The 18,840-nt window shown below is 32.5% G+C and overlaps 1 protein-coding gene across 8 annotated transcripts in view; it reads right to left on the bottom strand.

Annotated features, from left to right (window-relative positions):
• PRKACB (protein kinase cAMP-activated catalytic subunit beta) overlaps positions 1-18,840 on the bottom strand; it is a 128,610-nt gene that overhangs the window by 16,637 nt on the left and 93,133 nt on the right. For all 8 annotated transcript variants that reach the window (XM_082688159.1, XM_082688156.1, XM_082688157.1 and 5 more), the window contains 7 exons: positions 18,676-18,737; positions 16,411-16,539; positions 9,731-9,829; positions 8,640-8,722; positions 5,133-5,259; positions 3,948-4,043; positions 641-763 (listed from right to left, as the gene is read on the bottom strand). In XM_082688159.1, coding sequence (XP_082544285.1) covers positions 641-763; positions 3,948-4,043; positions 5,133-5,259; positions 8,640-8,722; positions 9,731-9,829; positions 16,411-16,539; positions 18,676-18,737 — 719 coding nt within the window. The remainder of the gene's footprint in view (positions 1-640; positions 764-3,947; positions 4,044-5,132; positions 5,260-8,639; positions 8,723-9,730; positions 9,830-16,410; positions 16,540-18,675; positions 18,738-18,840) is intronic.

The following is an 18,840-nucleotide window of genomic DNA, read 5'->3' as shown; positions in this document are numbered from 1 at the left end:
TGTAGTAAATATTCAGGAACTTTGTAATAATCTATAATTAAATTATTCAGAACTATTAGTGTAATTTCTGCATTCTTAATCTTGGTTGAGCTCTATATATACTGCTTTTTCCTATATAAACATACCTCTGATAATGTTTGATTTATGAATTACGCTCAGTAAGAAATTAAAAATAATGAATAATTATAACAATCTGCTATAATAAAAGTTATGTGGGTGTGGTCACTTTCTCTATTTCCCTCTCTCAAACTATCTTATTGTATGTTACTCACCCTCTAGTGATGACGTGAGATGATACAATTTTCACCTGATGACATGAAGTGAGGTGAATAACGTAGGTGTTGTGACATAGTGGTAGGCTATGACTGACCTTCTGATGAGAGCTTAGAAGGAGGATCACCTACTTTGGACTGTAGTTGACTGCAGATCACTGAAACTGCAGATAAGGGTAAACTACTGTATGCTTCTCTCATTCAGTGATTTTAAAGTATTTTAGTTCTCTCAATATTCTTCATATCATCTTTGGTTCTTATTCTTTCTTGAGATCTTGCATAAGCTACATAATGGTGTTGATCTACAAACCTTATGCAACATTATAGAAATAATGAATGACAGAGGAATAATAAAATATCCTACTTACCTTTCCAGAAACAATCTTTTCATAAATCTGAATTGGTTGGTCTGCAAAGAATGGGGGATAGCCAGCTGCCATTTCATAGATTAACACGCCCAATGCCCACCAATCCACTGCCTTATTGTAGCCCTAAGACAAACAGCAGAAAATATTAATTATTACTTAATCTACTCAGAAGAGACTGAAGTCATAAGATGATTTCAAAATGATCTTCAAGCATATGAACTTTGTTAAAGAACAGTTGCTGAGCAGCTAGCTATTCAGGATAGAATTAAAAAATGAACAAAATATATCAGATCACATTTGAATTAAACAACAGGGAGAATTTCCAGATATTGAATCAGGAAATACTATTAAATCTTCTTCCTAAAATCATTAAGAATATTATAGACAATATATATCCCCTAATTAATTGGGGTAATTTAGTTGTTGTTCAACAACAGGAAAGGAGTTACTAAATTACCTTTTCAAGTCCATTCTAGGCCCATAACCTTATATATCAAGTTTTCTAGAGCATTCTTAGAAAAGCAAAGGTTTTTTAAACAAAATGGTAAATACTGGACTTCAGAGTAAACAGTAGAGTTGACTTCACAATACTCTATACTTTTGATGTTCAGAGATGAATATACTATGGGCATTCTTATCCACGTCACAGGATCTTAATGAAAGCTACAAGTTTAATTTGGAGCCTAACAAATGTAAATATTCAAGTTTGTTCTAGTTATCCTACTGTCTTGCTTCTCATCTCTAAAAGGTACACAGAAAAAAATTACTAATTCATGGGGTTTTTGTAAGGACTTTATCAAATAAAAGGAAATAACATATGTAAAAGTACATTGCAGCCCAAATGTATAATTCTAAGGTTATTTCTAATTGCTTTTTTCCTCTCATACCAAACTTGCTAAAATTAAGAACTAGTAGTATTTATAAGAAAATAAAAATAAAATATTAGCATGTTTATATAGTTTGTTATCAATTATGATCAATGTCAGTTGGCACAAAAGACTTAAAGGAGAGAAATGAACTGAGTTTTTGCCACATCTTTTGGTCAGCCCTCAAATTACCTTCACCGCTCCCCATACTTGAAACTTTTGTTAAAATATTAGCTTTATAAACCATTTAATTTTCAAATTATTAGCTAAAATAAACTATAATAGAGAGGTTTTCTTTTTTTTTTTTTTTTTACTATATGTGTTTTTAAAGGGAGACTAGCACTTTGTTTTGCTAATAGAAATGGGCATCAACTTTGCTTTAATCAACTCACTAGTAATGCCATTTATTACAATACTTCTATTATAATGAAAGCATGTGATGTTGAGCCAGATCCTTTAGTAAACTTCGATTTTTATTTTTCAGATTGTGTGCTAATGTTTATAAACATTATGCCAGATATTTTAATACCCTAGATACAGAGAATTAAATCAGTAAGAAAAACTAAATTATAATTGAAAATGGGCAAAAGACAGGAACTAATAATTCAGACACACACACAAACAAAATCCACCAAACGTCTATAAAGCATTAAAAAAAATCTAATAACCAAAGACATGAGACTTAAAATAATAAAATATCATTTATTGCCTACTAAATTAGTAACGATTTTAAAAATAAGAATATCTAATGCTGGATAGCGTGACTGAACAGTCACTCTCACACTGCTAATAGGAGTGTAAAATGTTACAATGTTTTTGGAAAGCACTCTGGCAATATTTATGGAGAGACTTAAAAATATTCATACCCTTCGTCCCAGTAACTCTACTTCTGGGAATCTGTCCTGAAAAAATAATTTGAAATGCAGAAAAAGCAAAAGGAATGATCTGAATATTTAGCAACAGAAGAATGGCAAAATACTTTTTCATACATTTGCAAATAAGCCATTAGAATGATGTTTGCATGCTTGTTATCATTCAAGTGAAAAAAGCTGAGTACAAACTATACATTCACTATATCTCAACTATGATAACATGCACAGAAAAATATATTAAAAAATATTTTTTAAAAAGGCTATCTCTGGATGGTGAGTTGACAGGTTTTTTGGGTTGTTTCTTTTTATTTTTCTCCCTTTTCCAAATTTTGTGCAATGAACATCATTACTTTTATAATATATCCACATTTTTTAAAGTTTTGGTGCTTATTCTGTCATCATATTGTTAAATGTTCTCACAGAAGAAATGTGTTAATAGCAATGATATTTAGATTACAAAAGACTGAAAGTTATAGATGATTTGAATTATAAAGATAATGAAAGGAAAGTTGAATGAGGTCATTTTATTCTATTCTTATATCTAGGTATATATAGGTTAGCCAAATTTCAATTATTCAGGGGGTCGTTCTCTAGTTTGTAAATATTAAGGCATGTGTGCTGCCCCTTTCTCTTTTCTTGGCATTATTTGTGTTCAGTCATTGTTAATTTCTCCTTTCTAGCTTTCCCAGCATAGGGATGGCAGTGGGAAGGAAAACAGAACCGAAACCATCCTTTTAAATAATGATAACAAATTTCTCTCACGACATCTTCACTGCTTTGAAAAGTAAAACTATCTTTAAAAAGGCTATTCAATGGCTATGGTATTCCTGTTTAAAATAAAAAGAACTCTGCTTAGATTTCTTTCATTTAAGTGGTAAAGTTGAAATAGAAGAAGAATTGAGAACTAGTACCTATCATTTTTACATTTGCCTTGTGGGATAACACATACAAAAGTTTCCCACACTCCTGCTACTGGGAATAATTATGAAAAGGCTATGCTTTTTGTTTCAAAACATGGACTTTTCCTTTTCTTTTTACTATGTCTATATGATATGATGTGTGGTAATCTATTCCACAGTCTATGTAAATCAAACCATGATGCTGTATGCCTTAAATATATACAGTGATTTATGGCACTTAGTCTCAGTAAAATTGGAAAAAAAAATATGAATCTAGAGGTTAGATTTATTCACATTATATTTTTTGAAGTAGCACTGACATACAGTATTACTTGCAGGTGGACAACACAGTGATTCAACATTTTATATGTATTATGAAATGATTACCATGATTAATCTAGTTACCATGTGCCACAATACAAAGTTATCACAATATTATTGACTATATTTCCTATGCTCTACCGTACTCTTTCTCTTAGATCCAGAGTTAAAATTGAGAGGTTACTGGATTAGTGGTAGATTGTAAGTAATTATTATTTTAGTAATTAGACAAATTCATAATTTAGATGATACAGAAGTTTAATACTAGATCAGTAAACTCTTTTTTAAAAGTCTACAGTGATGCATGCCTTATATTTTTACTTCTTGCATAATGGGATTATAAATATACCTTGCTGAGGATGATCTCTGGAGCCAAATATTCTGGAGTGCCACATAATGTCCAAGTTCTGCCTTTAACTCTTTTGGCAAACCCGAAGTCTGTAACCTATGAAAGAAAAAAACAAACAAACAAACTTGTGAACATTCATGAATTCACAATAAATGTATTTATCATACTTAAGTTGAAAGTTAAAAATCAGGGTTAAAATGAAGACCATGGAAAAAAAATTAAGTCAATGTAATTGAGACTAATCCATGCAGGCCACTATTATTGACTGAAGGTTCATTCTGGAGAACTTTTCCCCGACTCAAACAAAGAAATAAACATCAAAAAAGGACATTGGGGAGGGTATGTGCTTTGGTGAGTGCTGTGAAGTGTGTAAACCTGGTGATTCACAGACCTGTACCCCTGGGGATAAAAATATATGTTTATAAAAAATAAAAAGTTAAAAAAAAAAAAAATAAATAAAAAAAAAATAAATAAATATAAAAAAAAGGTAACAGTAGATAGTTTTAACAAAAATGAAGCAGTGCTGAAAGTGTTCCTTGAGTCCAGGATATGCTCTGCCATGAATTATGTCATTAGAAGTGCAAAAGCATCAATAGGAGAACCTATTGGTAACGTGTAAAAAGGGATGCTCTCACTCTACTGATAGAAGCAGCAGAAAGAAAACACCTCCACTAGATCAGTACTGGAAGCCAGGGCCCTTTGGCAGCTGCAGTGTAGTGTTAAAGGAGCAAAGACTCTGGCGACAGGCTGGTTTCAAATTCTGACACTACTGCCCATGTGACCTGCTGTGCCTTAATTTTGTTAGCCTTGAAATGAGGATAACAGCAGTACTTAACTTTATAAGGTTATCAGGACTAAAAAAGATGATACATGTAAAACACTTGGAATAATGCCTGGCACTAAATGAGAATTCACAAATTTAGCTATTCTATATATTTCTGTATGTAGGAGCCTGTGTTCTGTTCACAGCTACAGACTATGGGAGGTATAAACAGGTTCTATTCTTGAAGGGATTTTAGGTCTCTGTAATAGTGGCAGAATCATGAGCTCAATTTAAGCTATTAGGAAGAAGTAATTGTCTCGCTCAAGGAAAAAAAAATCCAATATTGGTAGTTGAGGTTAAATACAAACAGCTTTCACCTAGTATATTCTCAAATACGTTATATAAATGTGTTCAAGTCATACCTGGATATACCCTTGGTGGTCAATTAAGAGATTTTCAGGTTTTAGATCTCTGTAGATGAGGTCTAGTGAATGGAGGTACTCGAAAGTTAGCACTATCTGAGCTGCATAGAACCGTGCATGGGGTTCACTACAAAGAAAAAAACATTGATTTTTCTATAAAATGAGTTAACACATGGTAATTAGTAGATTATATAACAAATTAATATACGTTAGAGATATTTTAGAAGCAAAAAGAAATTTTTTTTAAACATATATAAAGAATCTTGTTAGTTTCTGAATATCTACTAAACCTCTGAATTATCTTCAAGTAATAATACTTTTTAATATACTTAGGAAGCAGCATATATTGAAGAAAAATATAACTCTAAAATAGTCACCTTATTTTAAATTATTATTGGCCATATTAGAAGATATTGATGTCTTTATACTTATATCTGACCTTGAGAATGACTGAAAAGCAAATGTGTCAATTACATGGTTTATCAGGGCATTGTTACTGTTGATAGGTTCTGTCTACCTTTTTCAGAAATTTAAGTGCTTAAAGAATTTCACAGAAATAAACACAGAAGTTGTTTAACTGAATTAATCTGAAGACTAATGCCATTTCACCCACACTATTCCTATTACAAAAATGATACAATCTCATTATAAAAAATAATCATAAAACATTGATGAAGAATAAAGAGCACCCATAATGCTATCCAGAAACCATAGATACAATCCTAGTGTCTGAATTTCCAAATCTTTTACTATCCATGTTTATACAGATATATAAACATAGGTGTAACTAGTATGTGTAAACATGTACAGTTCTTGTATGCACAAATTAGATCAACTGATAGATCACTGTAATGTTGATGCTACATTCTGAGTATTACTCCAAGGATGTACTGATTTTCTAATTTGTGTTTCTATTTCATCTGCTAGTGTATACAATGAATTCTGCTAACTGGCCTGATAAACTACAATGACTTTCAGATTTATGTCCTCAATAAATAACATGAACTATGAATAGAATTTCCCTCAAGATGGCTGGCATTAATTTGATCTCTCAGCACCAGAAATAGAAATTCCAAAAAAGATTATATATGCTGCTCCTTTTGCCTGTCACTATATTTCCTAGGTTCTAGCCTGATACATATCAGATGCTTAGGAAATATTTGTTGAATAAATGAATATGTAAAGAAAAATACTTTTAGGGGAAAATATTTTATAATACCTTTAGAGTTCCAGCCCCATCTCAAGACTGTAAAATCTGTATCATACATTGTATGACAAGGAATTGGGGGGAGGGACATTTTAAAGGGAAACTGGAAGAATCATCCTTGTCATTGAAACATCCCTCACTTTGGAAACATTTGACTTGCAAGGTCCCCTCCAATTTTCCATGCATCTGTAAATACAAGATGCACTTAGTACCTTATAAATAAATATAAATTTATCAGAATATAAGATGCACTAAGCCTTTTATATTTATTTCCACACACTGATATTTGAATGGAGGAACATGAACATTACATAGATCTGTAATCAAATTGTTAAAGGATGAAAGCAAAATATTCTGAAATATTTTGAAATATTCTGAAATATTTCAGAAATATTTCTGAAAATGCTGAAACAGCTTTAAGCCATGCTCAACAATATTGTTAAGCCATGCTCAACAAGAACTCAGTATTCTTGTCGCCTCAAAGTTTCTAAGATAGGAGTTAGTAACCTCCTAAGCATACATGCAGTACAAGTGAAAGATCAGAAAAGACAGTGTCTCAGTGTGAATTACTGCAATCAACTTGTTTTTCCTCCTAGTACCAAGTATTAAAGAAATACGAGTGTGGTGAGTTGCAAAGGAAAGAAGTTAGTAATTATAAAAAATGGACAAAATAGTTTTTGAAGACAGGTTTAGGTGTAGTGCTTCAGTGTACAACTTTGAATTATCAAAGGGCAATCTGAGGATTTTGGGTCTTTGTGGACAAGAGTAGTAGGAGAGAGGAAAATCGGTGAAAGGAATCATTAAGAATAAACAGAAGTTGCTTTGCATTAGCATAGTGCCCAAAACACATTAGGTGTCTTATCATATTAGGTCAATAAATTTATTTTGGCTTAGGCCTCAGGTAACTAAAATAACTCTAATGTTGGCCCATAATTGAATATGATCTTGTGATAATCTGAATCAATCATCATCTTTTTCTGAATCAGATTATCATCAGCCCAGTTTGAACTCCTGCACACACTTTCATCATGATATAATGATATAATGTGCTAAATGAAGCTGGACCTGCTCTGGTTTCAGCTTCATTCTGTTAGTGATTTCTAATAAACAGTAGTAGCTTACAAATTATTACACACAGGTAAGGTTAACAGAATCTATTTTTAAAATTGTGTAGCCTTTTCAGTGATAACCTAATGATAAGGCATAAACTCTGTTTTAAAGATTTTATTTACTTATTTATTTGAGAGAGAGAGAACACAAGCAGGGGGAGCAGCAGGCAGAAGGAGAGGAAGAAGCAGACACCCCACTGAGCAGAGTGCCCGATGTGGGGCTTGATCCCAGGACCCTGAGACCATGACCTGACCCAAAGGCAGACATTTAACTGACTGAGCCATCCAGATGGCCAAATTACATGTATATATTTAAAACTCAATATAGCAACAACTTTAAGGAGAATTAAATTTTTTGAAACAAACTTTCATAATCTCACCACTATGATACTGTTATTATCTTTTCTAGGTACTCCCTTTCTTTCTTTTTTTTTTTTTTTTAAAGATTTTATTTATTTATTTGTCAGAGAGAGAGAGCGAGCGAGCACAGGCTGACAGAATGGCAGGCAGAGGCAGAGGGAGAAGCAGGCTCCCTGCTGAGTAAGGAGCCCGATGTGGGACTCGATCCCAGGACGCTGGGATCATGACCTGAGCCGAAGGCAGCTGCTTAACCAACTGAGCCACCCAGGCGTCCCTAGGTACTCCCTTTCTTATCTTCATCTTTATGCAAACCTCTTTCCCAGAGTTGTATTAATATTTGTTCAATTAATATTGGTATGTTTAAATTAAATTTTGTGTGTTCTAGAAATTCTTTAAATAATGGACCTTCATAATACCTACCAAGGGTAGAATATTTACAATGGTATCATGGTGCTTTCATTTTATTTTTTTTAAAGGTTTTTAAAATTTGAGAGAGAGAGAGAGAGAGAGCACACACGAGTTGGGGGTGGGGTGGGCTGGGGTGGGACAGAGGGAAAGGGAGAAGCAGACATAGGCTCCATCCCAGGACCCTGGGATCATGACCTGAGCAGACGCTTAACTGACTGAGCCACCCAGTACTATTTTCATTTGATGTTTTTTAAAACTCAGTATGGTGTGGCCTTTTATTAATGTTTCTACATAATTTCTTCATATACCTAACATATTACTAAATAAAAATAAATAAATTTTTAGCATTGACAAAACTTAAAAAATTGGTTTTAAACAAACACACAGAATATAAAGATTTGAGGAGGGTAGAATATTAATTACCTGAACCTTCCAATTCTTCTTAGATGTGAAAACATTTCACCCCCAGGGACATATTCCATAACCATGTATAAATTAGAATTATCCTATGAACAAATAAAAACAATAAATCAAAATTATGAAACCTAGATTATTTCAAGAAAATTTTTTTAAGATAATACCATGTCAAATTAGAAAAAGACAAATTTAAAATCCACCCAAGAGGTTACTAACATTGGGAAAGAGAGAATAAATGGAAGATGCTCTCATTTTTCAACAATGGGGAATTCATTTTTATTTCCTTCTAGTATTCCTGCCACAAATTAGTCTGGGATTTTTGCTGTTCCTGTCCTTGCAGGGAACACTAACTTTTGAACAATTAGACACTGAGGCAATGACTTAATGCTATAGTGTATGCAAAGGAATAACAGTTAAAATAACAATTTGCAAAAGTAATGTTTACATTTTATGTACTAAATTAGGTCAGGGAGATTAATGATTTTTAACATCATCCTAAATACACAGAAGTTCATCTGATTTAAAGAATAAAGGAGAAAAAGGAAAAAATGTTAAAATGGCTCATATGAATTAATATTGCAGAGATGCTAAGAATCATTCTAAAGAGCTGAAAAGCTGCCAACTTCAAGATTAAATCTTGTGCAACCTTATGAGATACCTGAATGGAAGGCCAAAGACTATTCTGCCTTGTATAAATGGAAAGACCAGAACAAATTACTAAGGAAAATAAGATGGTACAATTGTATCAGAAAAGGTTTAAAAGGAACATATGTGGTCATTTGCATGAGTTTAAGAACTGCTTAATAAGATATTTCTATGGATTCTGATAAACTGAAATATTTGAATTTATAATACCATCTCATGAGAAGTTACATATTACCTTTAAAAATCTCTCTAGGGAGAGCCAAAACCTTGTCAAATGTTAACCTAAGTTTATAAGCACAATAGGATTTAATTATGTAAAATCTAAATATATTACTTTTTTTGTTTATTCATATTCTCCAGGTTTAACATTTGGCTTAGAATCTTATCACAGTTTCATATTTTTAAAAATATATGAGGGTAAAAATATTTTATTTGAATATTGTAAAATCTACCTTAAAAGCATACTCCAGTCGAACAAGAAAAGGAAAATTCACCGCCTGTAATATTCTTTTCTCATTCAAAGTGTGCTCTATCTGCTTCAGCTTAACAACCTGTGATTGAGAGACAAATATATTTAACATACTTAAACAGAATTTAAAACTCACTATAATTTAAAAGAAAAAACTTAAAATGTTTTTCATGTAATAATGAGTTTGGATAAGCAAATAACTAAGTTGAATATGGGCGATAATAACCACCAGTGAGGTTTCTCAGATTCAAATGAAATACCGAACAGAAGATTTAAAATTTGGTCTTAAGAAGGTCAACTATGATTTTCAGTCAGGAAGTAAAAGCTAAGAAGAAACAGACTTCTAATACAGTACTTAAAAAACTGCTATGTGAAAATACTTAGCTCCTAATGACTTATATAGTCAGTCCACTAAAGTAGTTGGTACAAATCACTACAATAAGTTGGTATTGATTTTAGGTCTTCAGAAGATCAGCAAGGAAATTACGGATTGAAGAAAAGCCAATAACTGAAAAACAGTCGGTAAAAATGAGCAATCTGTTCATTTCCTAATACCTGAATAAATACAAGATTAAATTCTAAAAATTTAATTTGTGCAGTCACAAGAGAGGACACACAAAATATCGGCAAAAACCCAACTATGTCTTATAACAAATAGGTCATTTAGAATTAATCAAGGCTACTCTGGATTGTCTACTCAATCAAATACATAGCAGGGGAAAGTAACTTATCTTCTTGAAGACTATGTTTCTATCCCACATTGATGCTATTTTTAATTTAAGAAGAGGTGACCTTAGGGAGATATAAGTAATTGTCCAGTATATGTGCAAATCATTAGAATGCGGCATTCTTTCTTGCTAGAGGCTTATTGTCAGTGAATTCAAGAAGTTGAACATAAATAAGAAAGGTAAATATACCATCGAGTTATTAGCATATACAATTATAGTATAAAAATAATACTGAGCAAAGAATACTTGACTCAGAGTCAGAAGATCTGTATTCTAATCTAGGCCTTCTAATCAAGTAGTTTTGTGATTTTGGGGATGTTATTTCAACCCTTAGGATTTTGGTTTTTTTAACTGCAATATGAAGTGGTCGGACCACTTCTGTTCAAATAACAGTTACATAACTAATTAGTCCATACCTACTACAACAAATTATGCAACATTAGCTGGAAGATTACTATTGCTTTATATTTACTTTAAAAAATAGATTTAAAAAAAATTTATTATTTATTTTATTATTCTTTTTTTTTAACAGTTTCAGGTTCACAGAATTGAACAGAAGATACAGGGATTTTCCAAGAGAATCCCCTCCCCACACAGGCATAGCCTCCCACAATATCAACATCCCCCCTGACCAGAGTGATACATTTGTTACAAGTGATGAACTTACACTGACACATCTCTCCGTGTTGTATATTCTGTGGGTTTGGACAAATGTAGAATGACATGTGTACACCATTATAATACCATACCGAGTATTTTCACTGTCCTAAAATTTCTGTGTTTCACTTAATCATCTGTTCCTCCCTACTAACCACAGGCAATCACTGATCTTTTTACTGTCTTCCTAATTTTGCCTTTTGTAGAATGTCATATAGTTGGAATCACAGACTATATAGCCTTTTCAAACTGGCTTCTTTCACTTAGTAATGGCTTGATAGTTCATTTCTTTTGAGTGATGAATAATACTTCATTGTCTAGATGTAACATATGCTTATCTCTATATATTTTGATATAGTAGGCTTATAGTTAGGCATTGATAATATGAAATAAGTAATATGTAATAAGTAAATAAGTAATATGAAATAAGTAATAAAAACTGTAATAGAAAGGCTTTCTGCATTATATCTCTAAGCCAACTATGCATATGTAGGGCATAACAATTAGAAATAAATGATACATGATATATATATGATAAATGAACTGGCAAAGCACAAATGCCCAGTTAATTTTTAAGTTAATTTAAAAAGTTAACTAATTAAAATCTAATTTACTTTTAAGTTTGCATACTACTACATAAAAGGCACAATAATGCAACTGAGATAAAGACAAGGAAGTGTCTGCCTTAATGCTGCATAAAATCTACTTAGAACTAGAGGCTATTATTATGCTAAGCGAAATAAGTCAGTCAGGGAAAGACAATTATCATGTGATCTCACTGATATGCAGAATTAAAGAAACAAGGCAGAGAATCACAGAAGAGAGGAAAAAATGAAACAAGATGAAACCAGAGAGGGAGACAAACCATAAGAGACCCTTAATCTCAGGAAACAAACTGAGGTTTTCTCAGTGAAGGAGAGTGGGGGCGAAAGGATGGCTGGGTGATGGACACTGGGGAGGGTATGTGCTATGGTGAGTGCTGTGAATTGTGTGAGACAGACCTGTATCCCTGAAACAGATAATACATTATACGTTAATTAAAAAAAATCTATTTGGAAGTATGGCATATGAATATTTGAATATTAATATGCAAATAGTTGCCAATTATAATGTTGTAAGTGTTCAGACAAAAAAATGTTTATGTTAGGCCCGATACATAATCTAATTCCAGGTTCTTCATCTATAAAACGTTGATAATAATACTTTAAAGATGACTGTGTCGCATAATGCATGTGAAGTGATTAACACAGTGCCAAGCACAAAGTAAAAGCTCAAAAAAATATGAACTGTTATTAAAATCTATTAAAAAGGGTGAGGGTTCATCTGAGCCTTACAGATGAATAGATAACACAGATTAGGAAAAGACAGAGGAGATAGTGTGGTCAGGGTTAATATCCAGAACCATTACCTAAAGGGGGCAATACACAAAGATAAGTCTGAATGCTAGTTTTATCTGACAAAAGCTTAGGACAGTGTTTCTCAAGATTTGGTATTTAAGAAAATACCCTTAAATGCAGAGAAAAAAATAACAAGTAACCCTGGGGGTTTAGTCCATGCTTTATTTTCAACATGCATATAAAATTCATATTTACTTTTTAATATTTCTGTTGGCTTAAATATGTATATTTAAAAGCATTTACAAATGATTACTTATTGGCTAACTTTCTTTTAGCCAAACACTTGAGAAGTTTTTTGATAAGGAAGATGGGCTCTATATCATCACATACTCCTGCAGCCCACCCAGCATGGCACGTATACTCCTGGGGAGTCAAGTTTCAATCGGAGAAGTAGAGAATAGAGGACATGCAGGGGAACAGTGTGAAATAAGACTATGGTAGAGTATGGAAGATAGTTATGAAGAATTTGGAAGTAGGATGCAGAGTTCTGCTTGTATTGAATTAGTATTAGGAAGCTTTTTGAGCGAGTAAATAAAATCACATGATATGGTAAGAAAAGCTTTTTTGGCAGTGAGGAAGGTGAATTAATAGAAGGTGCAAAGTCTGGGGTTGTAGAAATTAAGATGTTATTGTGAAAACCCAGTTAACATTAATGAGGGACCAACCAAACTAGGTGATGGTAGAAAGGATCTTAGGAGTTACAAATACATTTCAAAGGAAAAATTAAGAAGCATAGGCACAGTCTACGGCCATACCACTGTGAACGCGCCTGATCTCTGATCTCGGAGGCTAGGCAGGGTCATGCCTGGTTAGTACTTGGATGGGAGAAGCACAGGCACAGAAATCAGACCAACCTAGCCAAATTCTTGGTTTATCTTACTAGCCTTTTTGATATTGGAAAAACTACTTGAATAGAAAGGTCACTGCCGTAAAAAGGAGATTAATGTCATGCAAAGTTGTGAAGATTCACTGATACAGTAAATATGCAGTTCCTAGCAATGCTTGACAATCGTATGGAATGAAGAAATGCAATTTCCTTAATTTCTGTACTGATATTTTCCTCTTAACCCATATACCCTAAGATAGGAGAAGCCAAAATTGAAAGGCTTGTAACTTCATTAACAGAAAAGAAGGTGATCATGGAGTGTTATTTTATTACTTATCTTTATCAAATTCAAATAAATAAACTTGAAAAATTTCAGAATATAAAGTCTTTGTCCTAATTATGAATGGATTCAGAACATTGCCATAGCAGATATGACTTAGGGTGGCAAATACTCTCTTTTCATGATTTATCTAAGGGGTAAACTTCTTAGTAATTTACTTAACAAGTCACTGCCTTGTTAAGGAAAAAAAAAAAAGAATTAAGAACTTCTTCCCTAAATACTTTAAATGTAAAAATGGCATATTATGTAATCCCTTTAATATTTTATGACTAAAGCACAGTCTATTAATTCCTTAAGAAAGATAGCAAAATATTAGGGCCTATCCAGATAATAACACTTTAATGACAGATTAAATAAAGAATATTTCATTCAAATCAGAATTTTGAAGCATTTTTTGTGTTACCAGTACAAGTGTACAAGTCACTTACTCTCTTTGAGACCCAATGACCTCATCTAGAAAATTAGAGCAAGGACTAGTCAGTCTCTAAGAGCTCTGTGCTCAGATTGTACAAATTAGGGGTACAGGGCTCAAAGATGAATCGAAGTTTGGACAGAGTCCAGAGGGAGAGGGTATAAAACATGAAAACAAGAAAAGGGGATAGTCCAGAGATTGAGATTAGCAATCTTTAAAGAGTAGACAGGAAAAAAATAACAGGAAAATGCCTCTAAAAAAGAAGAGCCCAGAGGGGTGAGCATAATTAGAAGAACAAAGGGTGTCAGAAGTCCAGGGACAAGACAGTTTCAAGGGAGTGGTTAGCACAGTCATAGGTTCTATAATGTCATATAAGATGAGAAAAAGAGGGCGCCTGGATGGCTCAGTGGGTTAAAGCCTCTGCCTTCGGCTCAGCTCATGATCCCAGGGTCCTGGGACGGAGCCCCGAATCGGGCTCTCTATTCAGCAGGGAGCCTGCTTCGCGTCCTCTCTCTCTGCCTGCCTCTCTGCCTACCTGTGATCTCTGTCAAATAAATAAATAAAAATCGTTTAAAAAAATGAGTAAAAAGAGCCCACTGGTTTTATTGCTTAGTACACTGGATTGGTGACCCTTGCAAAGCCATTTTAGTGGAATAGCAAGAGGAAGGAGATAAATAAGGAGACAGTTAAATTATCATGGGTTAAAGACTTAAGAGGAAGTGACTTGGTGGATAGAATAATTAAACTATTTTTTCAGGAAGCATGGTTAAAAAGGTTATATGAAAAAGGGTAGAAGACAAAGATACACAACTAAATGTGTGTATGGGTATATTTAATTTTAGAGAGATGTAAGTCATTACTCTTTTTCATGTTGGAGGTTAAATTTGTTTTTGTTTTAAAGCACTTTTTGTACTGAACTTCAGACCAGTCGAATGCTGTGCTGTCCAACATGATAGCCACACTAACATGTGGTTATTTAACACTTGAATTGTGGCTAACCTAGATGGAGATGTACTGTAAGTGTGATATATACATCAGCTATTGAAGACTCAGTATGAAGAAAGTAAAATGTCTCCATTTTTATGTTAATAACACGTTGCAATGACAATATTTTAGATACACTGAGCTAAATAAAATCTATTAAGATTGATTTCAACTATTTCTTCTTACTTTTTAAATGTGACTATTAAAAAATTTAAAATTACTTAAGTGGCTCACATTCTATTTTTATTGGATAGCATCAGTCTAGCCACTATCTGTATCCCTGACTACTAGCTCAGTACTGTTCACTCCACATCCAGCTCAGTACTGGTTTTTTTCCTATATTTTTTCTATATTCCAGTAAGCCAAAATGTCATTCTTGGGAACATAATAACTGTAAGATAATATTCAAGATTTACCATTTTCTTTCACATCCCCTTACTTGTATGTGATTACCAGGAAAACAGAAGTTTAACAATTAAAGTGTAAACAATTCAGACATCCAGATTCATCAGATATACCAATATGCGATAAAAACTTAAAAACTGGTTTTTCAGGGCGTCTGGGTGGCTCAGTGGGTTAAGCCTCTGCCTTTGGCTCAGGTCATGATCCCAAGGTCCTGGGATCGAGCCCTGCATCAAGCTCTCTGCTCAGCCGGGAGCCTGCTTTCCTTCCTCTCTCTCTGCCTGCCTCTTTGCCTACTTGTGATCTCTCTCTCTGTCAAATAAATAAATAAAAATCTTAAAAACAACAACTACAAAAAAACCCCCTGGTTTTTCAAAAACGATTTAAAATTTTTATTGAGATAAAATTGACATCTGACATTATATTAGTTTCAGGTATATAACAATCATTTGATATTTTTTATAGTATTAGTATTCCAACTTTTTCTCTGGTTTAACTGACATTTTAAACTCAGCAAACTCAATCACGTCAAACAAAGGCCTTCCACTGTCAATCTAAACAAATCATAAAATAAAATCACCAAGTTTCTGTTACCTCAATCTAAAGATCCAGTACAACTGATCTCTGCATTTTCCACAAGGCAGAATGTAGTAGAGATGCCTGTTCTTTACATGGTGAATTCATTATTTTGTTAGTAAACATACACAAACTTATTCAAATAACATTATTGAAATAATAATGTATTCCCGTATACTTATTAACTGTGTATCAGAGTCACAATAAATAAGAATGAAATTAAATGCAACAATAAAATTATCTGCAGATATCAACGGAGGTCATTATATTGGACCTGTTTAATAATCTAGCTGATAAAACTGAAGTTTATCCTTCAGGTAAATAAAGACAAATACACTCACCTTCTGCTTATCTAAGATCTTCATGGCATAATACTGTTCAGTGGCTTTATGTTTTACCAACATGACTCTTCCAAATGAACCCGTTCCAAGGGTTTTTTTCCTTTCAAAATCCTCCAGCCCAGCATTATTCTACATATATATGAAAAATAAAATAAACTTTAAAATTAGAAATTCTCATAAGACAATGGTAGCTATAATAGATTTAGTTATATATAATCAGAAGAGATTATTTAAAATTATCCATTTAAAAATAATACAAAAAGACTACTGAGATTCCAGGCTATTGGTTCTATTTTTCCCTTTGAATAAGAAGAAATGAATTAATATTTGAAAAGAGAATTATATTGCAAAACAAAGCACAACAGTAATGGGAGAAAATAAGAGCCTAAGCTGAAATATTAAAGGGCATAATGATTTCCAATATGAATTCCTAGTATTAAACTTTTAGTAAATAAATTCCATATTTTAATAATCCCATACTGACCAGCAGTATATTGACATGGACAATCATGGAAGTCATAGTCTCACTGTACTCACAAATAATTCTAATGAATAAATAAACTGAGGGTCAGAGTCCTTTCACTAGAGTTACCTCTGAAGACAGCACTGTCTTACTTCATTTCTATCTTTATACAAAGCTTAAAGGACTGGAAAATAACAGCATGAAGATCTTAATGGCTCTTTCTCTGATATTATAATAACCTGGTATTACCTAAAACAGTAATAATAAGGAAGAAGAGTTCCTCATTCCCACAAAGATAACTGAAAGTCAGAGTCTCAGAACAATAATCAGGCTCTTTTTCTCTCTCAACAGATGCTTTGTTATGAGCAAACATCTTTGTTTGGCTTTGGCTATAGCATAGAAGCAAAGAATTGGAGGCATCAATCTATTGAATTTGTTGCTGCCACAACAAAATGAAAATTAGTGGGAAGAAATTATGTGCTAAATAGCCACAAGTAGTAATTGCTGACCCATTTGTTTAATAGGTTTTCATTACAAAGATCTTCATGAAAATCTTGGAAAAAAGTATTTGTGAGTGTCAGTCTTTATAGTATTTAGCTTGAGAAAAATATGAGGTGATGTGATTCTTGTAGAAGTAAGAAATCTGGAGAGTTACTGCAGTTCACTGTCATTGGATTTAATCTCTATTAGAAATCAAAGCTTGCCATTGGAGACATAGCATAGCTTCTTGCTGAATCATTACAGAGAGAGCAAGCAGCTCTAAGTTATAAAACTTGTTTCATGAAATTTAATTTCAAATTTCTAATGATTTTAAATTGCTATGAGATTCTATATCAAGATAGAAAAAGCTCTTAGAATTCTGATTGAATTATTTAATTTTATGGATTAATGCTTAATTTTTTGGTCTTAACAACACCAACTGAAATGTTTAATATAGTTCCCAAGTAAATAATGGGAGCCGATTTAGGTAATAGACAACAAACAGAACATCTCTTTTTGTTAGTTACTGCTTTTCATTCAAATGTGCCATCCTCCTCACCTTCCTCAGTTAGATAATGTCTAACTTCTCACGACTGCTAGAGTAACTATGTTTTAAAGTACAGTTCGTGCTTTTAATCTTAGTATCTTTATAAAAAATGGTGATATAATGGCATCTTCAAAAAAATATTTAGAATTAAATATTTTTAGTGAAAAAGATACTTGAAATAAAAATGTTTGTGGTAGGAAAATTGATGTTCAAAATTGAATTTGGTATTAAAGTTCATTAATTATTTTTAACTTTAAAAATAGATTTTTTGACAAACATAAATGGATCTTTTTAATACTCAGTTTTTAGGTCTCACTTACAATTTAAAGTACTTAAATTATGTAGAATTTACCCCATCCAATGTTTATGAAAAAGGATCCCTGTGTACTTGGTATGTTGCCAATAACTAAGTATTTGTGATTAAGAATTTGAAACTGCACAATAGTATCAAAGGCACAAATCAAAATTACTATACATTAAAAATATTGAGAGTTTGTAGCAACTTATAATTAGTATCAAAATTTATGTAATCATATATTGTAATGGAAATTAGGTTCTTCTCCAATTTAGGTCTAGATAAAATTATTAGTTAGGAAATCAAAACATAATGTTATAATATTATGGTAAAATTCCTATGTTAAGCTTATTTTTTAAAATGCAACTTGAATGTTTAATGCTATTTTATAATTTCTTAAATAGTAAATTACCTGGGCAAGAATCATGATTTTTATATAACAGGACTTTTAAATAGTAGAAAATTTTAGATATTCCTTACCGGAGCAGGATTTTCCCATTTTTTAAGAAAGTCTTCTTTGGCTTTGGCTAGAAACTCTTTCACTGAAAATATAATTAAAACAAACAAACAAAAACAAATTTTGTCTTGTAAGAATATATTTTAAAAACACAGACTTATGTCAACAATTGTTACCATGAAATGTAT

Source organism: Mustela nivalis, assembly GCF_964662115.1.
Source record: "Mustela nivalis genome assembly, chromosome: 10".
Classification (NCBI taxonomy): Eukaryota; Metazoa; Chordata; class Mammalia; order Carnivora; family Mustelidae; genus Mustela; species Mustela nivalis.
This window is presented reverse-complemented; position numbering and strand designations above follow the sequence as displayed.